Raw genomic sequence first — 12,423 nt, 5'->3', positions numbered from 1 at the left:
ACGTGTGTGTGTGTCTTGCCACGTGCTAATAGACGCGTGACATGTTGCAAAATAGTGTCCTTCGGTCGCTGTGTTCTCGTTTAATGGCTTAAGAAATGTAGTAAAGGGAAGGGAATTGGGCTATGTTTTTCAAGATATTTATTTGATCTGATTTCCAAATCACACGGAATATATGTCTGTTCTAGCGTGAGTGATGAACAAGAACACAGTCCAGAAAGATCCACCCGTTGTACTGTACTATGCTCTCACATCTATGCTCCTCGCCCTGACCAGGGCGATTGACGGTAACAAATAACCTGCACAGCGTGGGGAGGCTATCATCCAGCAGTAGGTTGACCACGATGGCTGTGTGTGTGCATTCTATTCTGATTGACACCTGGTCGGCTCCTGCCACATACTGGGCACTTGGACGCGGACACAATCACGCCCATCGAATGTTCCACCACGCACGACAACTCCACACGTCTCATTGTGGATGATGTGCTCACTGCTCCCACCTGTCCATCGTAGGCTCTTTCTGAAAGAGGAATTACGTACGTACATCATCGCTTCACCTGGATCTGCAGCGTGTTACAAAACTCTTTGGCACGTGTCGTGACGGGTCCTGCAAGATCCGACCGTGTCCGTCCAGTGCTCGCCGAGCTGCGTTGGCTTCCGATTGCCGAACGGATACATCGTCAGGTCGCACTCGGTACACACATAGCGCCTGCCACAAATGAACCACAACAGCTTGCTGATCTCGCCATGGAGCATAAACCATCACGCGAACTGCGGTCATCCTCGCAGCGGCGGCGTTTGGCTGCAAGCCATTCAAACAGAGACGGTCGCCGCATCGCGCGGCGCTTTCAGGCGCGCTCCGACGGCCGTCTGGAACGCTCTTGCGATATTAAGAAGCCACTGGAGCTGTGCACTTTTCAATCTTGATTTTTTAAAAAAATCTTTATATCCGCTTTTTGTGTTGAGTTTGTTGTCCGTCCCCCTGCACCTCCGATTAGCACGGTTGGCTACGTATCGTGTGAAAGAACTTCACGATACAAACGATGGGCATTCCAAAGAAGGAAATCAATCACATGCTCACTATGGACGCCCTGGCTGTTAACATCATTACAAGTGCGCAGAGGCGCTGAACCACTGGCGATCGAATAATGGTGGGCGCTATCAAACTACATGCCTACCGCTACCTTAGAACTAAACCCACTAAGGAGCTTGACGTCAAATTGTTCTCTTCCGACGACTGCATCGCTCGCAATCAAAGCATCACGATCAAAAACAGCTTCTAGTCACCAGGGCCCCTTCTTTAGGATGACCTGGAAACTGCAATGGTTTCTCTGTATGCGATGTCATTCTCCGTGGAGCTATGGACACGAAGGCCACGAAAACAGCCCTGGCACTCCGTGGAGAAAATGACCACGCTGGGACCAGAAGCATGCCGCCCGCCTCGGAGAGGACAAGGTAGAGGGGAGGAGGTTGAAGGGAGTCCATAAAGCGGTGTTCTTCATTGCAAGGCCCACGGACCAATGGCGGTCCCTGGTGGCCTTTAGTGCGGCCCCTGAAAATACATACATGTCAAAACGCCCCATCATGCTGTCAAACCCAATGGTTTCAAATGTGTGGCAGCCCTCACACTGATGTCTTATTGGCGAAAGTGGTCCCCTCTGAAATGTTGTGAACAACACTGCCCTAAAGCAAATGCGAAAGAGGACCTGGAGGGATGCTATGGAAAACTAGCCAATGAGGCGGAGGAAGAACTGAGATTTAACAATCTATGCCCAACGTATTGCGAAATAAAGCACATGTGTGGCGGCCCACAATTGGGGAACTCTGAAACATCTGTCTCGGAAAGTGGACAGTTTTGCGTGCAACCACACAGAGGAGAACACTGGACCGCAGGCGACAGCACGACGAGCGAACGCTTAATCCAACGATGGACTTGGACACGCAGACACCTGCCACCACGACTTGGAGGTACCCAGAGCTGCCGTGATGTAATGGTCTGCATGCACACTGAACTTGCAAATTTCCCATGTTTTTGTTTCAAATAAGCCAACTCTGGACTGGTTAAAACCTCCCATCAGCAGTGTGACCTTGTGAAAGGCCCAAAACAGAAGATCCCTGGTTTTGATCTTCTGCTAAGCTCACGGGTCCACGCTAAACCGCATCTGCACAAACCATGGCAGATGCGGATACCTGATACACAAATGGAAAATAAAAAAAACTCTAGTGGTGCGACTGCGGTCATCCAGAACAGACCACAAAACATATAACGATGCAATGCCCGATCCATGAACACGAAGGAGACATCACAGCGATACTGCGCTGCTCCTGCCGCAAGTTGTCTGGCTTGACCGCCTGAATATGAAATTGTCGTTGATGCTCTGCATCTAGGTCAGCCATAGAAATGAGGTAGTGTGGCATGTGGATCAAACATTCAGACTAAATTGTGACCTGTCTGATCCAGGTCAAAATCCCACCTTTTCGAAAGGATTTACATTTATAGGGCGCATTCACGTCTCGGCAACTCAAAGCACCCGGCGACATTCCAATGCCTTGCTGCAGTCTAACCTAGGGGACCCTCAAGTGGCAGTCGTTCCAGTGCGGCAAAAGGTGCGTGCAGTTCAAAGCCTGCGAATGAGGATTACATCTGCCAGTAAGGGGGGCGATGTTGCTGTAGGCGTTCCGAATGAATTCAATTAAAGTATTGGTGCGTGAGCATGCTGAATGAAAAGAGACACGATGTTTGAATATCAGCATTTTAATGAAAGCAATAGTGACCCAATGAATTAAATAAATACTGCAATAAAAACCTTATTTTAAAGTACACAAGCAAGCTCATGAAATTTCAGTGTGCTCATAATTTGAAAAGGGCACATTGTTATGTATTGTTGATCAGGAATGCACTGGCCATGCTTGCGCACGCAAACATGCCAGCAGAATTTTGTGTTTCTGTGTTGCTCATTTACATAAACGCAACTACGTAATGATCATCGATGAGCAAACCGCTTGTACAAAAAAACCTACATTCTTAAAAAGAATGCCCACTAACAGCAAAGCAGAAAGTTGCATCAATAACGTTGTCCTGCATAGACTGCGAAACCATCCCTTACTTGACTTTGCACGCTGACAGTGGCTCGAACCAATGAAACAAAATATTTAAAAAAAAAACTACATAACATCACATTTCTGCACTATTGCACAGTAATTGGACTTTTAAAATGAAAAACGATTTCGGCAATTAATTTGCACTTAAGTATACATTTCAGTGTTGTCTTAAAATTATTACAGTACTGTACAACAAAGAACCATGTTGCACCACGTTGTCAGTGGCAGATTTAAATCGCTCACCGTTTCATCTGAATCTAAACTCCACCAGACAAGTGCGACGAAATACCCTTTTTCCACCGACTTATCGCCGAGCCAGAAACAAACCATGAAGCAATCTGAATCTTGCTTGGGGCCAAGCAGGGCCAGGGTTAATGATTTTCATCACACGTTGCGCACATTGCATCAATCGGTACATGGGCTGACACAACGTACGTTCATAGTGTGTGATGTGGGCAGCATGGCTTGGGTTCTGCAGTGGAAAAACAAACTCAGTACCTCCTGACTCACGTCGCAGCCCGCTATTGCAGTGGAAAAAGAAAAGAGGTAAAATGGCCAAACAACACGCTCCTGTGACGAGAAGAGCTGCATTTTAATTAAAAATTAAAATCCCTGCAAAATTATAATTTCTGATTTGTGTTTCGTAGTACCTACAAGAAGTATACATTCAATTCCTGACAATACAATAAGTACTATGGGTTTTATTTTTGGTCTTTTTTAAGTGCTGAAACATTACTTGGGGTGAAATTATTCTTTTTGTTTCTGCACTTGAATCACAATTTACAGTAAAAAGCATATTAAACACTGTTTTGAGAATATTTTGTTGAATACAGAGGCTCATGTCTTAAATAGTGAAATCCCTGACGTCAGTACATTTTACGACATGAGTCGTATTACTTAACGCTACGTGTAGACTTGTAACCGCCACAGTAATGTGTCTCACACTGGCTCGTGCCCATCAATAGAGAGATGCTTCCCTCATTGCTGTGAAGGATATAGGGGTGCAGACTTTATCTGGAGATTAAAACTCAAAATTAAAATTAACGGTATAATAATTTCCAATTCTCAAATACTTCACACCATCCCTCATATATATACGTGTATGAGAGAGCATACGTTTGCAACTCGCATTGCCGTTGTAATATTAAACCGTACAACAAAATAAAGGCCAGGAATAAAACATGGTGTCAACCAGGACGTGACACTAGAATTCATACATTCAGATAAATGCATAAAAAGGTCCCTTTCAGTTGTTGCACACTTTACAAGAAACCCTCTAACTCTGACAACAGTGTACATTTCTATCAGACAGTGGCATGTGAAGACGTGGTCCCTGCAGCTGCCCCAACATCACCAAACAGTGACCTTCCAGGCTCATTCCAGGTTCACCGCTCATTCCGCTACTTCGGGTGTATTCTCCCGACGCCGGCTTCGGCAGAGATGAACTTCTTCGTCTCCCCCGTGGGACCTTCGTCCTCGCTCTCCGCCTCGTCCTGACGCGGCGAGTAGGACGTCTCCTCCTCGTCCTCCTCGGCGCGGGGGCTCACGGCGTCGTACGCGGGCCGCTTGCCACGCAGGGCGGCGGCGAGTTGGAGCCCGCCGAAGACCACGCAGAAGAGCACGGCCATGACCCCGCACACCACGAGCCCCGTGAGCAGCGCCGAGAACGCCTTCGTGCCGTCGCCCGTGCCCACCCCCTTGACCTTCTTCCCTTCGGCCACGCCGATGACATCGCTCCCTCCGCCTCGCGTGGTGCCACCCGCGACGCTCGCAGCGGGCACGATCCTCGAGTTGTTGCTGGGACCCGGCGGCGGCGGCAGCGCGGCGGTGAGAGCGGGAGTGCCGTTCGGCGCCGTCATCGGTGAAAGAGTCGCAGCGCTCGGGGTCCGCTTTTCGGTGGCGGCGTCCGGCAGGGTAGCGCAGCGCTGCTCTCCGGAGACGAGCTCGGAGCCGGGCGGGCAGCTCAGGCAGTCGCTGTCGGAGTGGCCGCCGCACTGGGCGCACGAGGCGTGGCACGGGAGGCAGGCGGCGCTTGCGAAAAACCCGGCGGGGCACTCCCAAACGCAGGTGCCCTGGTGCAGCAGTAGCGCAGGGTCGCACGCTGCCAACACACACGGGCATAGCGGTCACTGCCGGCGTCGTAGCGTCTGCAGCGCGGATCGACACGGGAGGATGGCGTACCTGTACTGGCCTCTTGCAAATCCACTGCTGGATGAAGGCCTCCTCGTGACGTTGGGCTATAGGACAGTAGGACAATGGATTTTGCTGCACTGTGCCCTCTACTTCTCACATCACATTTGTCTTATGTCAATCATTGATAAGACCGTGGCCTTAAAAGAAACAATATGATAGGCGAAGTATCAGGCAATGGTCCTTATGCATGAGCGAGGAAGAAGAGCATATTTTTTTTCTTTTAAGGCCAGTTTTTTCGATGACTTCTTTTTTTTAACTTGTCAATTGTGCTTGTGCACCGCTACCAAAACACAGCCAAGGTGGCTCAGTGGAAGATTGCGAGTTCAAATCCTGCATGGGGGTTGAGCACCGCTTCGCGCGAGGTCAACAGCGGTGTCCCCCAATGGCTAAACTCACCCCTGCCAAAGGAAGGTAAAATTTCCACCACTGGCTCTCAAGGCTGTGAACAGCAGATGAGCAGCGCCTCAACGCTCCCTTGATCAGGAAATCTTTTTTGACTTTTTCGCTTTGGTGATCGTCACACTCGGGTGATTGTTTTAGGGAAAAATAACAAACCGGAAAAAATGCTGCAACGCTCAGCCTGCGCTGCTTCAGCCAACTATTTACCGTGGGCGGGCCTCATCTAATAAAATTAATAGCCGTAGAAACGTTTTAACGTTGACTTACATAAACCACAAAAATACCAACGTGTGCCAAAACAAATAAAACATTAGTATTTTAAAAAAAATCACACCCACGTGTGAAATGTATCATCCCTTTTATTTGCTTACGTTGCCAAGAAACTGGTGTTGTGAAACGTGTCAAGGAATGCAGCGCTGACTGATGTTGGTCACGCGCATTGGGCTGCTGTGACCAGTCGCTTCGGAGGCCCCCACCAACTGCGCCGCAGGTGCACATTTGGGCACCGTCGCCTCACCCCGACACCTTTTACGACCACATTCAATTAACTCTCTCGACGCCCATCTTACGCACACCGGTGAAGTAACGAGAGGCGTGGATTCCTCACGGGCAAAAACCCCCCCTAACGCCCGAGGGTTGTCCTCCACTCGCTGCTGAAGGCTCAGTCCCCCTTAATTATTATAGTCAAGACAAACCTTGTTGTTAGTTCACGGGCTTTTCTACAAAGTTCACCAATTGGGTGAACACCCATTACCACAAATGTATGTGCACATCTGCTTCAGTTCAGCGAATCGGCATTCATTTGCGTAGGCTCGCCGAGATTTGTTAAAAGTTTGTTCAACGTTGACTGTGCCACGCTCGATGGGAATTACACCAATCGACACCGCCCCCTTACCGCAAGACTACTACAGACTAGGTCTGAAACACAGCGCCTTCGCGCTGGCCTTGTACTATAATAAGAATGGCACGAACAACAAACTTACTTGCGATGTAATCTTTTTTTATATTTATTTTTTACGCACCCACTTCCTCCCCTCCCCACCGTTTAAACAAGGTCACGGTGCAGGGTCATTGTGATACTTGCCGACGCAATTCTCTTTGTCATCCCATTGCCGGCAGGCGGCTCTCGGTGTAGGCGAAGGTGTCGCCGAGGACGACGGGGTGGTCGTTGACGGCGATGCCCCCGTGGGTCGGGCTGTGGTCTCGCTCAAAGGCTGGGCTGCAGGCCCAGGCGTCTGTGCCATGGCGGTCGCTGCTATGTCGTCACCGCCGCTTGCCGTTCCGTACAGCACCAGGGTGAAGTTTATGAGTGTCCCTGATGTGCAAAATAGGGCGACAGCAGAAGCACTTTCACGAGCACGAATCGCAGCTCCGAGAATTTACTACATTTTGAGTTTCAATGTTACAGCAAAAAAGAAATGTTTCTTTCCGTGACAAGGCACGGTAACTTGAAAAGATTTTCGCCAGTTCGATTCGATCTCCTGGCACGGCAGTTGAAACAATTCGAACGTTTTTAAAATCCGTCCTGTTCACATAGCGATATAAATCGGTGCACCACAGTTAGTCATGGGCAGGCCGCGTGTTGTGGGGGTAAAGTGCATACTCCCACCTCCTCCTAAACATCATCGAGAACAGAGTAGGCCAAATACCATACATATAGGCTCTCAAGAGCTCCATCTAGTAGAGACTTCCACCAACAGTAGCATGAGCAAGAGATTTCAGGGCTGTGTCTCCAACCACTGTGAAATCCGCTCTTGTGGGCTCTTCTCAACAACACGGGAGTTATGCACTTGCTCTGTAAGCGTTCCAGATAAAGGTTCATCTTAGCTGGGCACTACGCCGATAGAACAATAGCAATAACATTTTTAAATAAGATGAGAAAAAACTCATGTCACCAGAGCTTCATTTTTCACAGCATATTTCCCAGTGCCCCCCAGACACTACCCCACCCCCTCCCTTCCCCAGTGCCTCCCCCAGGCAGCTCGAGCTAAAATGAAGCGCCGATTGTGGGAGACGCACCGTAGTTGTGGGACGATCCCTTGTCGATCTCCAGGGTCCACTCCCCGGCGGGGTCCTCGTCCCATGAGTGGGTGGTCATGAAGGCCCAGCCATCAAAGCCCTCGGAGGAGAAGTCGTGGGGCCTGGCCACACGCCCAGCAAGCACGGCGTCACCCCCACCCACCACCGACCCCGGCAACTTATCCCCAAAGCTCTCTCGCCTACGCACTGAAGACGCTTTGAAGCTCCGTAACATACAAAAAATTCCACGAGAATGTGGTTTGGTCCCCAAATTAGTCAAATGTGTTTTTTGTTTGTCCCTTCAGTATGTCTCTTTCATAAAAATAGCTTCACTTATGAACAGTTTCCTGTACGGTCAACTCACAGGTTTATGCATGCACCCATGTACAGTATAAAGTGGAGATACTGAACAGATTTTGTTTGCTGTTCCTATTGCTCAGTATTGCAGCTAACACGTACAAACTCACACCAACATAGGCATAACAGTGAGCGAGCCCGCAAGATTGTACAGCGAGTCCTTCGTGAAGACACATGAATACATTGAGATTTCACATTCTCAAAAACCTATCAATGTTACGATTAATATTTCAGCCGCAGTCTCTAACGCACATTCTTTTCTCATTAGACCCATTACACACATACACACATACGCATGTGTGCATAGAAAACAAGCACGACGTTGATTTGAGCAGTTCATCTTCATTATTGTGACAGGGGCATCTGAAAAAGTTGGTAAAATAGCTCGCCCCTGGGCGAGGGATGCTCCAAGGAGCGATAATCGCATGAGGTATGTGAGGGAATACTTCTGGAATGCAGCTGCCATGCATCAAGACGCCCAAGGCGATGGGAATAACTTTATCCGCACGGCAGCCAAACCAAGCGTAATTATTCGGTGTGAAATTGACGATTAATTTATTCTTCATCCGCTGCTGGATATAGGGCCCACCACTCTTGTAATATAGGTCTCTACTCACTGTGGAAAAGCGAGGCAGATGCATTTGTCCCCGATTCAATATAGCGGAGGAACTGGAACTCTCAGCACCAGCAGCGAAGGGTTTGGGCAGCATCACGCTGAGCAACATGTGGCACGAGCCAAAAATAAACCGGAGCGTCGCAAAACTATCCAGCACATGCCTGACACTCTCATCATCGTCATTGTCATGAACTCTCCACTGCTCGATAGAGACCTCCCCATACTGCTGCCATCTCCCATGAATCTTGTCAAAAGTAAATATAACAGTCTTTATAACTAGGATGATTACATCAACTGTCATTTTAACCGTCCAATAGCCTTGCTGCAGTCTAGCCAAGGCGACCCCAGTGACCACCATCCCTACGTGGCACAAGGGGCATGCAGCAACCACCTGCAAAGCGAGCATTAGTCTACCAGTAGGAGGCAATACCGCTTTGCGGCTTTTCCCAATTAAGTAATTTCCGAGTAATTTATCAAATTTGGCAAATTCAGATCATGACCTCAGCACGCATCAATGTCACAGGATCTTTAAAGTCCCCCGTGAATCAGACTAACGACTGCAACACAGCCTTACCGGGGGGCGAGCAGGGTGGAGCGAGTGCCTGCGGGGCTGGTGAGGTAGATGGTGAGGTCTCCCCTCCGGTTGAACGTCAGGGAGATCTTGGCCTGCACGTGCTCCAGCGAGGTGACGTGGTCCTTCGTGCCCCTGCATGCGTCCACCACCTGCTTCACCACCAGCCGGTCCGAGATGCTCCTGGGAACAAAGACAGCGTGGGGGGGGGGGTGCGTTTTTAGCAGATGCGTGGCATGAGGTGGCTCTGTCACTCAGCACCGCACGCCTCGCACGTCAAGCCCACCACGCACATGATCTCTGCAGCTGACCGAGCTCAAGATGGAATCCATTGCATTCTCGGGTCCTTGAGATCGATCATCGAGACCAGCTCTCGGCTTCAAGGCAGGCTTGAGGATATTTCACAGTTCTTGGCCTTGGCTTTGAGGATGTGGCCTTGGTGTGAGGACTTGGCTTAGGGGTGCAAGCAATGACGCTGGCCTCAGTGTACAGGATCCGGCCTTGACTAGCTTGACACTGGCCTCCGCCTAAAAGGCACCTGGCCTTGGCCTCCGCCTTGTGGCTTTCAGCCTCGACCTGAGCCTTGATCTCATGTGTCAGGTCCATGAATCCCACACAGAATATATGTCGCAACTGTGGGCGACAGCAGTTGGGTAATTCCACAGATGAGAATCTCACGGCAAAGAATAAAACATCAACGTAATGCTACATACGAGGGTGGTAATTTTTAAGGTAATTATGGTTTTAGAAAATATAGTTCGTTATACATTACATGGAATACGTTGATGGCCTGACACACACGAAAATGAAGGCAGCATCCATCCCAGTGTGGAAACAAAAGTTAGTATTTCTGAGCACGTGTGACACCGTGGTATTTGAGCACTTCCCCCTTATCTAGGAAGGTGGACAAATCCATTCTGACATCCAGTCCTAATTGGTTGACACAATATGCCAAAAGTGAAACGTCAAACTCGTGACTATTCTAATAACTACCCATATCTTTAAAGTGTCTGAAACGTATGTGCAATAGTGTGGAACTTCCCAGTAATTGGCCTTTGCACACGATGCAACTATACATGCTTCGTGTAAATAAAACCACAATTACTCATATGTATGTGTAGAGTCGTGCTTCGTGATGCCCAGTGGGATTGTAGACTCAGCCGGAGACCAGGGTTGAATATTCAGGGCTGCTTGAATATTCACGCCAACATCCGCACTCTCTCTCCCGACTCCCTCGACCTTCGTCCACGCTACCTTGTACTCCCCCACCCGTAGCCTCCTGTGTCTCTCTGGCCCAGGAGCCTTTCTACCTGCTACCTGGCTCCTCTCTCTCTCTCTCTGACTCTCCTTTGTCTCTGACCCCTCCCCTTCCATCCAGGTTCCCCTTTTACCCCCTTAGCCCGGGCTCCTCCCTTCTACCTGGCTCTCCTCCTTCTACCTGGCTCCCCCTCTAGCAGACGTCTCACTCTGTCTACTACTGACCCTCCTCTCTCTCTCGCCCTTCTGGCACTCCCCTTTCTGCTTTGGCCCCTTCCCGCGGTCGCCCCTCGTTGGGTCCCCGCAGTACTCCTCTACACATGTAAAGGTTGAGATAGATATATAGCAGCTCCGAAGGTTGTGAATTGTGATGTTATGGGACCAATTCCTGGTTAATGTTGACTTGACCAACTTATTGGTACACTTGAACCACTTTATGGAATGTTTGCAGTGGTTGTTTTCTCACAAGACTCATCCCAGTATTAGTAATTTGGAAGTTCAACCACTGGTTCAGCTGTCACATCAGATGAACATCACCCAATTATCACTGCAGGGTGGGGAAAAGTTGACTCTTTTCGGAAGGACGGCGACATTGCTGTAGAAAAAACTAAAAAAAACTCGTGTTGGTTTACGATAACCCATGTTTGTTTAGTGGCGAGTTTAAAGGTTATTGTTGAACATACATTCGAATGCAGCAGGAACAGCAAAGGCAAATAAAATCTGTGAGTGTGACAGGACGAGCAGGACATTACAGAGCGATCCGTACTTGTGATCGCTGCTGAGGTCGATGGAACAGATCCTCTGAGGTCCCACCGTCGTCCAATTTGTGGCCAACGAAACCATGGTCCCTGCATCGAGCAGCCCATATCCGTACGAGTGGCTCACTGCATTGGGCGTCAGGAACAACAAAACAAACCAGAGACGGCTCATGATCTACCGTTATACATGACGGTATGTATGTTGAACTTCTTTTGCACCGTACGTCGGCATCGGTGCTATTCGGAGGTGCGGGGGAAGGACAACAAACTACCTACGTAGAACAAAATCTTAGCAATCGTTCTGAAAGATTAATTCTAAACAGGCACTTAAATCCACATATTCCCAACTTGAAACGTTTCAGTTTGGCCACGAGAGGTCCGAATGGAAATTTTATTCGTCGAGTGACGCCAATAGCACAATGTGAATGCAATTGGATAAAAATTAACCCGTAAAAACTAAGTTTTTCACTATAAATCCTTTATATGCGTGGCGGCTAGAGTCCTCTCGTCCTCTGGCTTGAGATGGCTGCCACCGATGGGTCAGATGATTGCCTGCCATCATTAAGCAATTGGTAATTAAATATAAAAAAAAAAAATCCTAAAAACTGTAAAGTTATGGAAAAAAATTTTCACGAAAATAAATTGTCACGCACAACGAGTCTGTGTGCAAAATGTCAGCTCGATTGGATCACGGGAAGTGGGTTAAAAAACGACCGAAAGATTTGCACGGTCGTAAGCGCGCAAGCAAGCAAGCGAGTGAACTTAATATAAAGGATTTAAAAAAGACCCGCCATTAAATACAAACGCAGAGAGTCACCACTCCGATGGGTTTAACGAAGCTGGACCTGAGACGTACGCCACCCGCTCGGTCACCTTTGCGGCCAACGCCATTGGTGACCCAGTCCCTCGCGGAGAGGAACGCTGGGTTGGAGGTCCTCACGACCAGGTGCTGCATATCTCTCCACGTCAGCTTGGGGCTGCGCAGCACACGGGCAGCGTAGGGCAGAACAGCGCAGGGCACATGGAGAATCAGCCCAACCGCAAGACACTGGCTAAAACCCCCATCGCGCGACGTTCAAACAGCAGTGTCTGCCGTGAAAACTGTTGCAGGCCAAGTCACGGTGATCATCAGAAATGCTAAATGAAAAGACGTT

The 12,423-nt window shown here is 49.0% G+C and overlaps 1 protein-coding gene across 2 annotated transcripts in view; it reads right to left on the bottom strand.

Annotated features, from left to right (window-relative positions):
* Positions 1-2,736: 2,736 nt before the first annotated feature.
* The window catches only part of FURIN (furin, paired basic amino acid cleaving enzyme), a 53,802-nt gene continuing 44,115 nt past the window's right edge, over positions 2,737-12,423 (bottom strand). The window contains exons 10-15 of one of the 2 annotated variants that reach the window (XM_078599879.1): positions 12,143-12,246; positions 11,278-11,395; positions 9,258-9,437; positions 7,711-7,832; positions 6,776-7,006; positions 2,737-5,200 (exon numbers count right to left, since the gene is read on the bottom strand). In XM_078599879.1, the coding sequence (XP_078456005.1) occupies positions 4,500-5,200; positions 6,776-7,006; positions 7,711-7,832; positions 9,258-9,437; positions 11,278-11,395; positions 12,143-12,246 (1,456 nt within the window). In that variant the 3' untranslated portion in view covers positions 2,737-4,499. The remainder of the gene's footprint in view (positions 5,201-6,775; positions 7,007-7,710; positions 7,833-9,257; positions 9,438-11,277; positions 11,396-12,142; positions 12,247-12,423) is intronic. The other variant, XM_078599878.1, reaches the window with a different exon arrangement.

Source organism: Lampetra planeri, chromosome 13 (assembly GCF_965212315.1).
Source record: "Lampetra planeri chromosome 13, kcLamPlan1.2.h2, whole genome shotgun sequence".
Classification (NCBI taxonomy): domain Eukaryota; kingdom Metazoa; phylum Chordata; class Hyperoartia; order Petromyzontiformes; family Petromyzontidae; genus Lampetra; species Lampetra planeri.
Note: the sequence above shows the minus strand (reverse complement) of the source record. Positions and strands in the feature narration are given on the sequence as shown.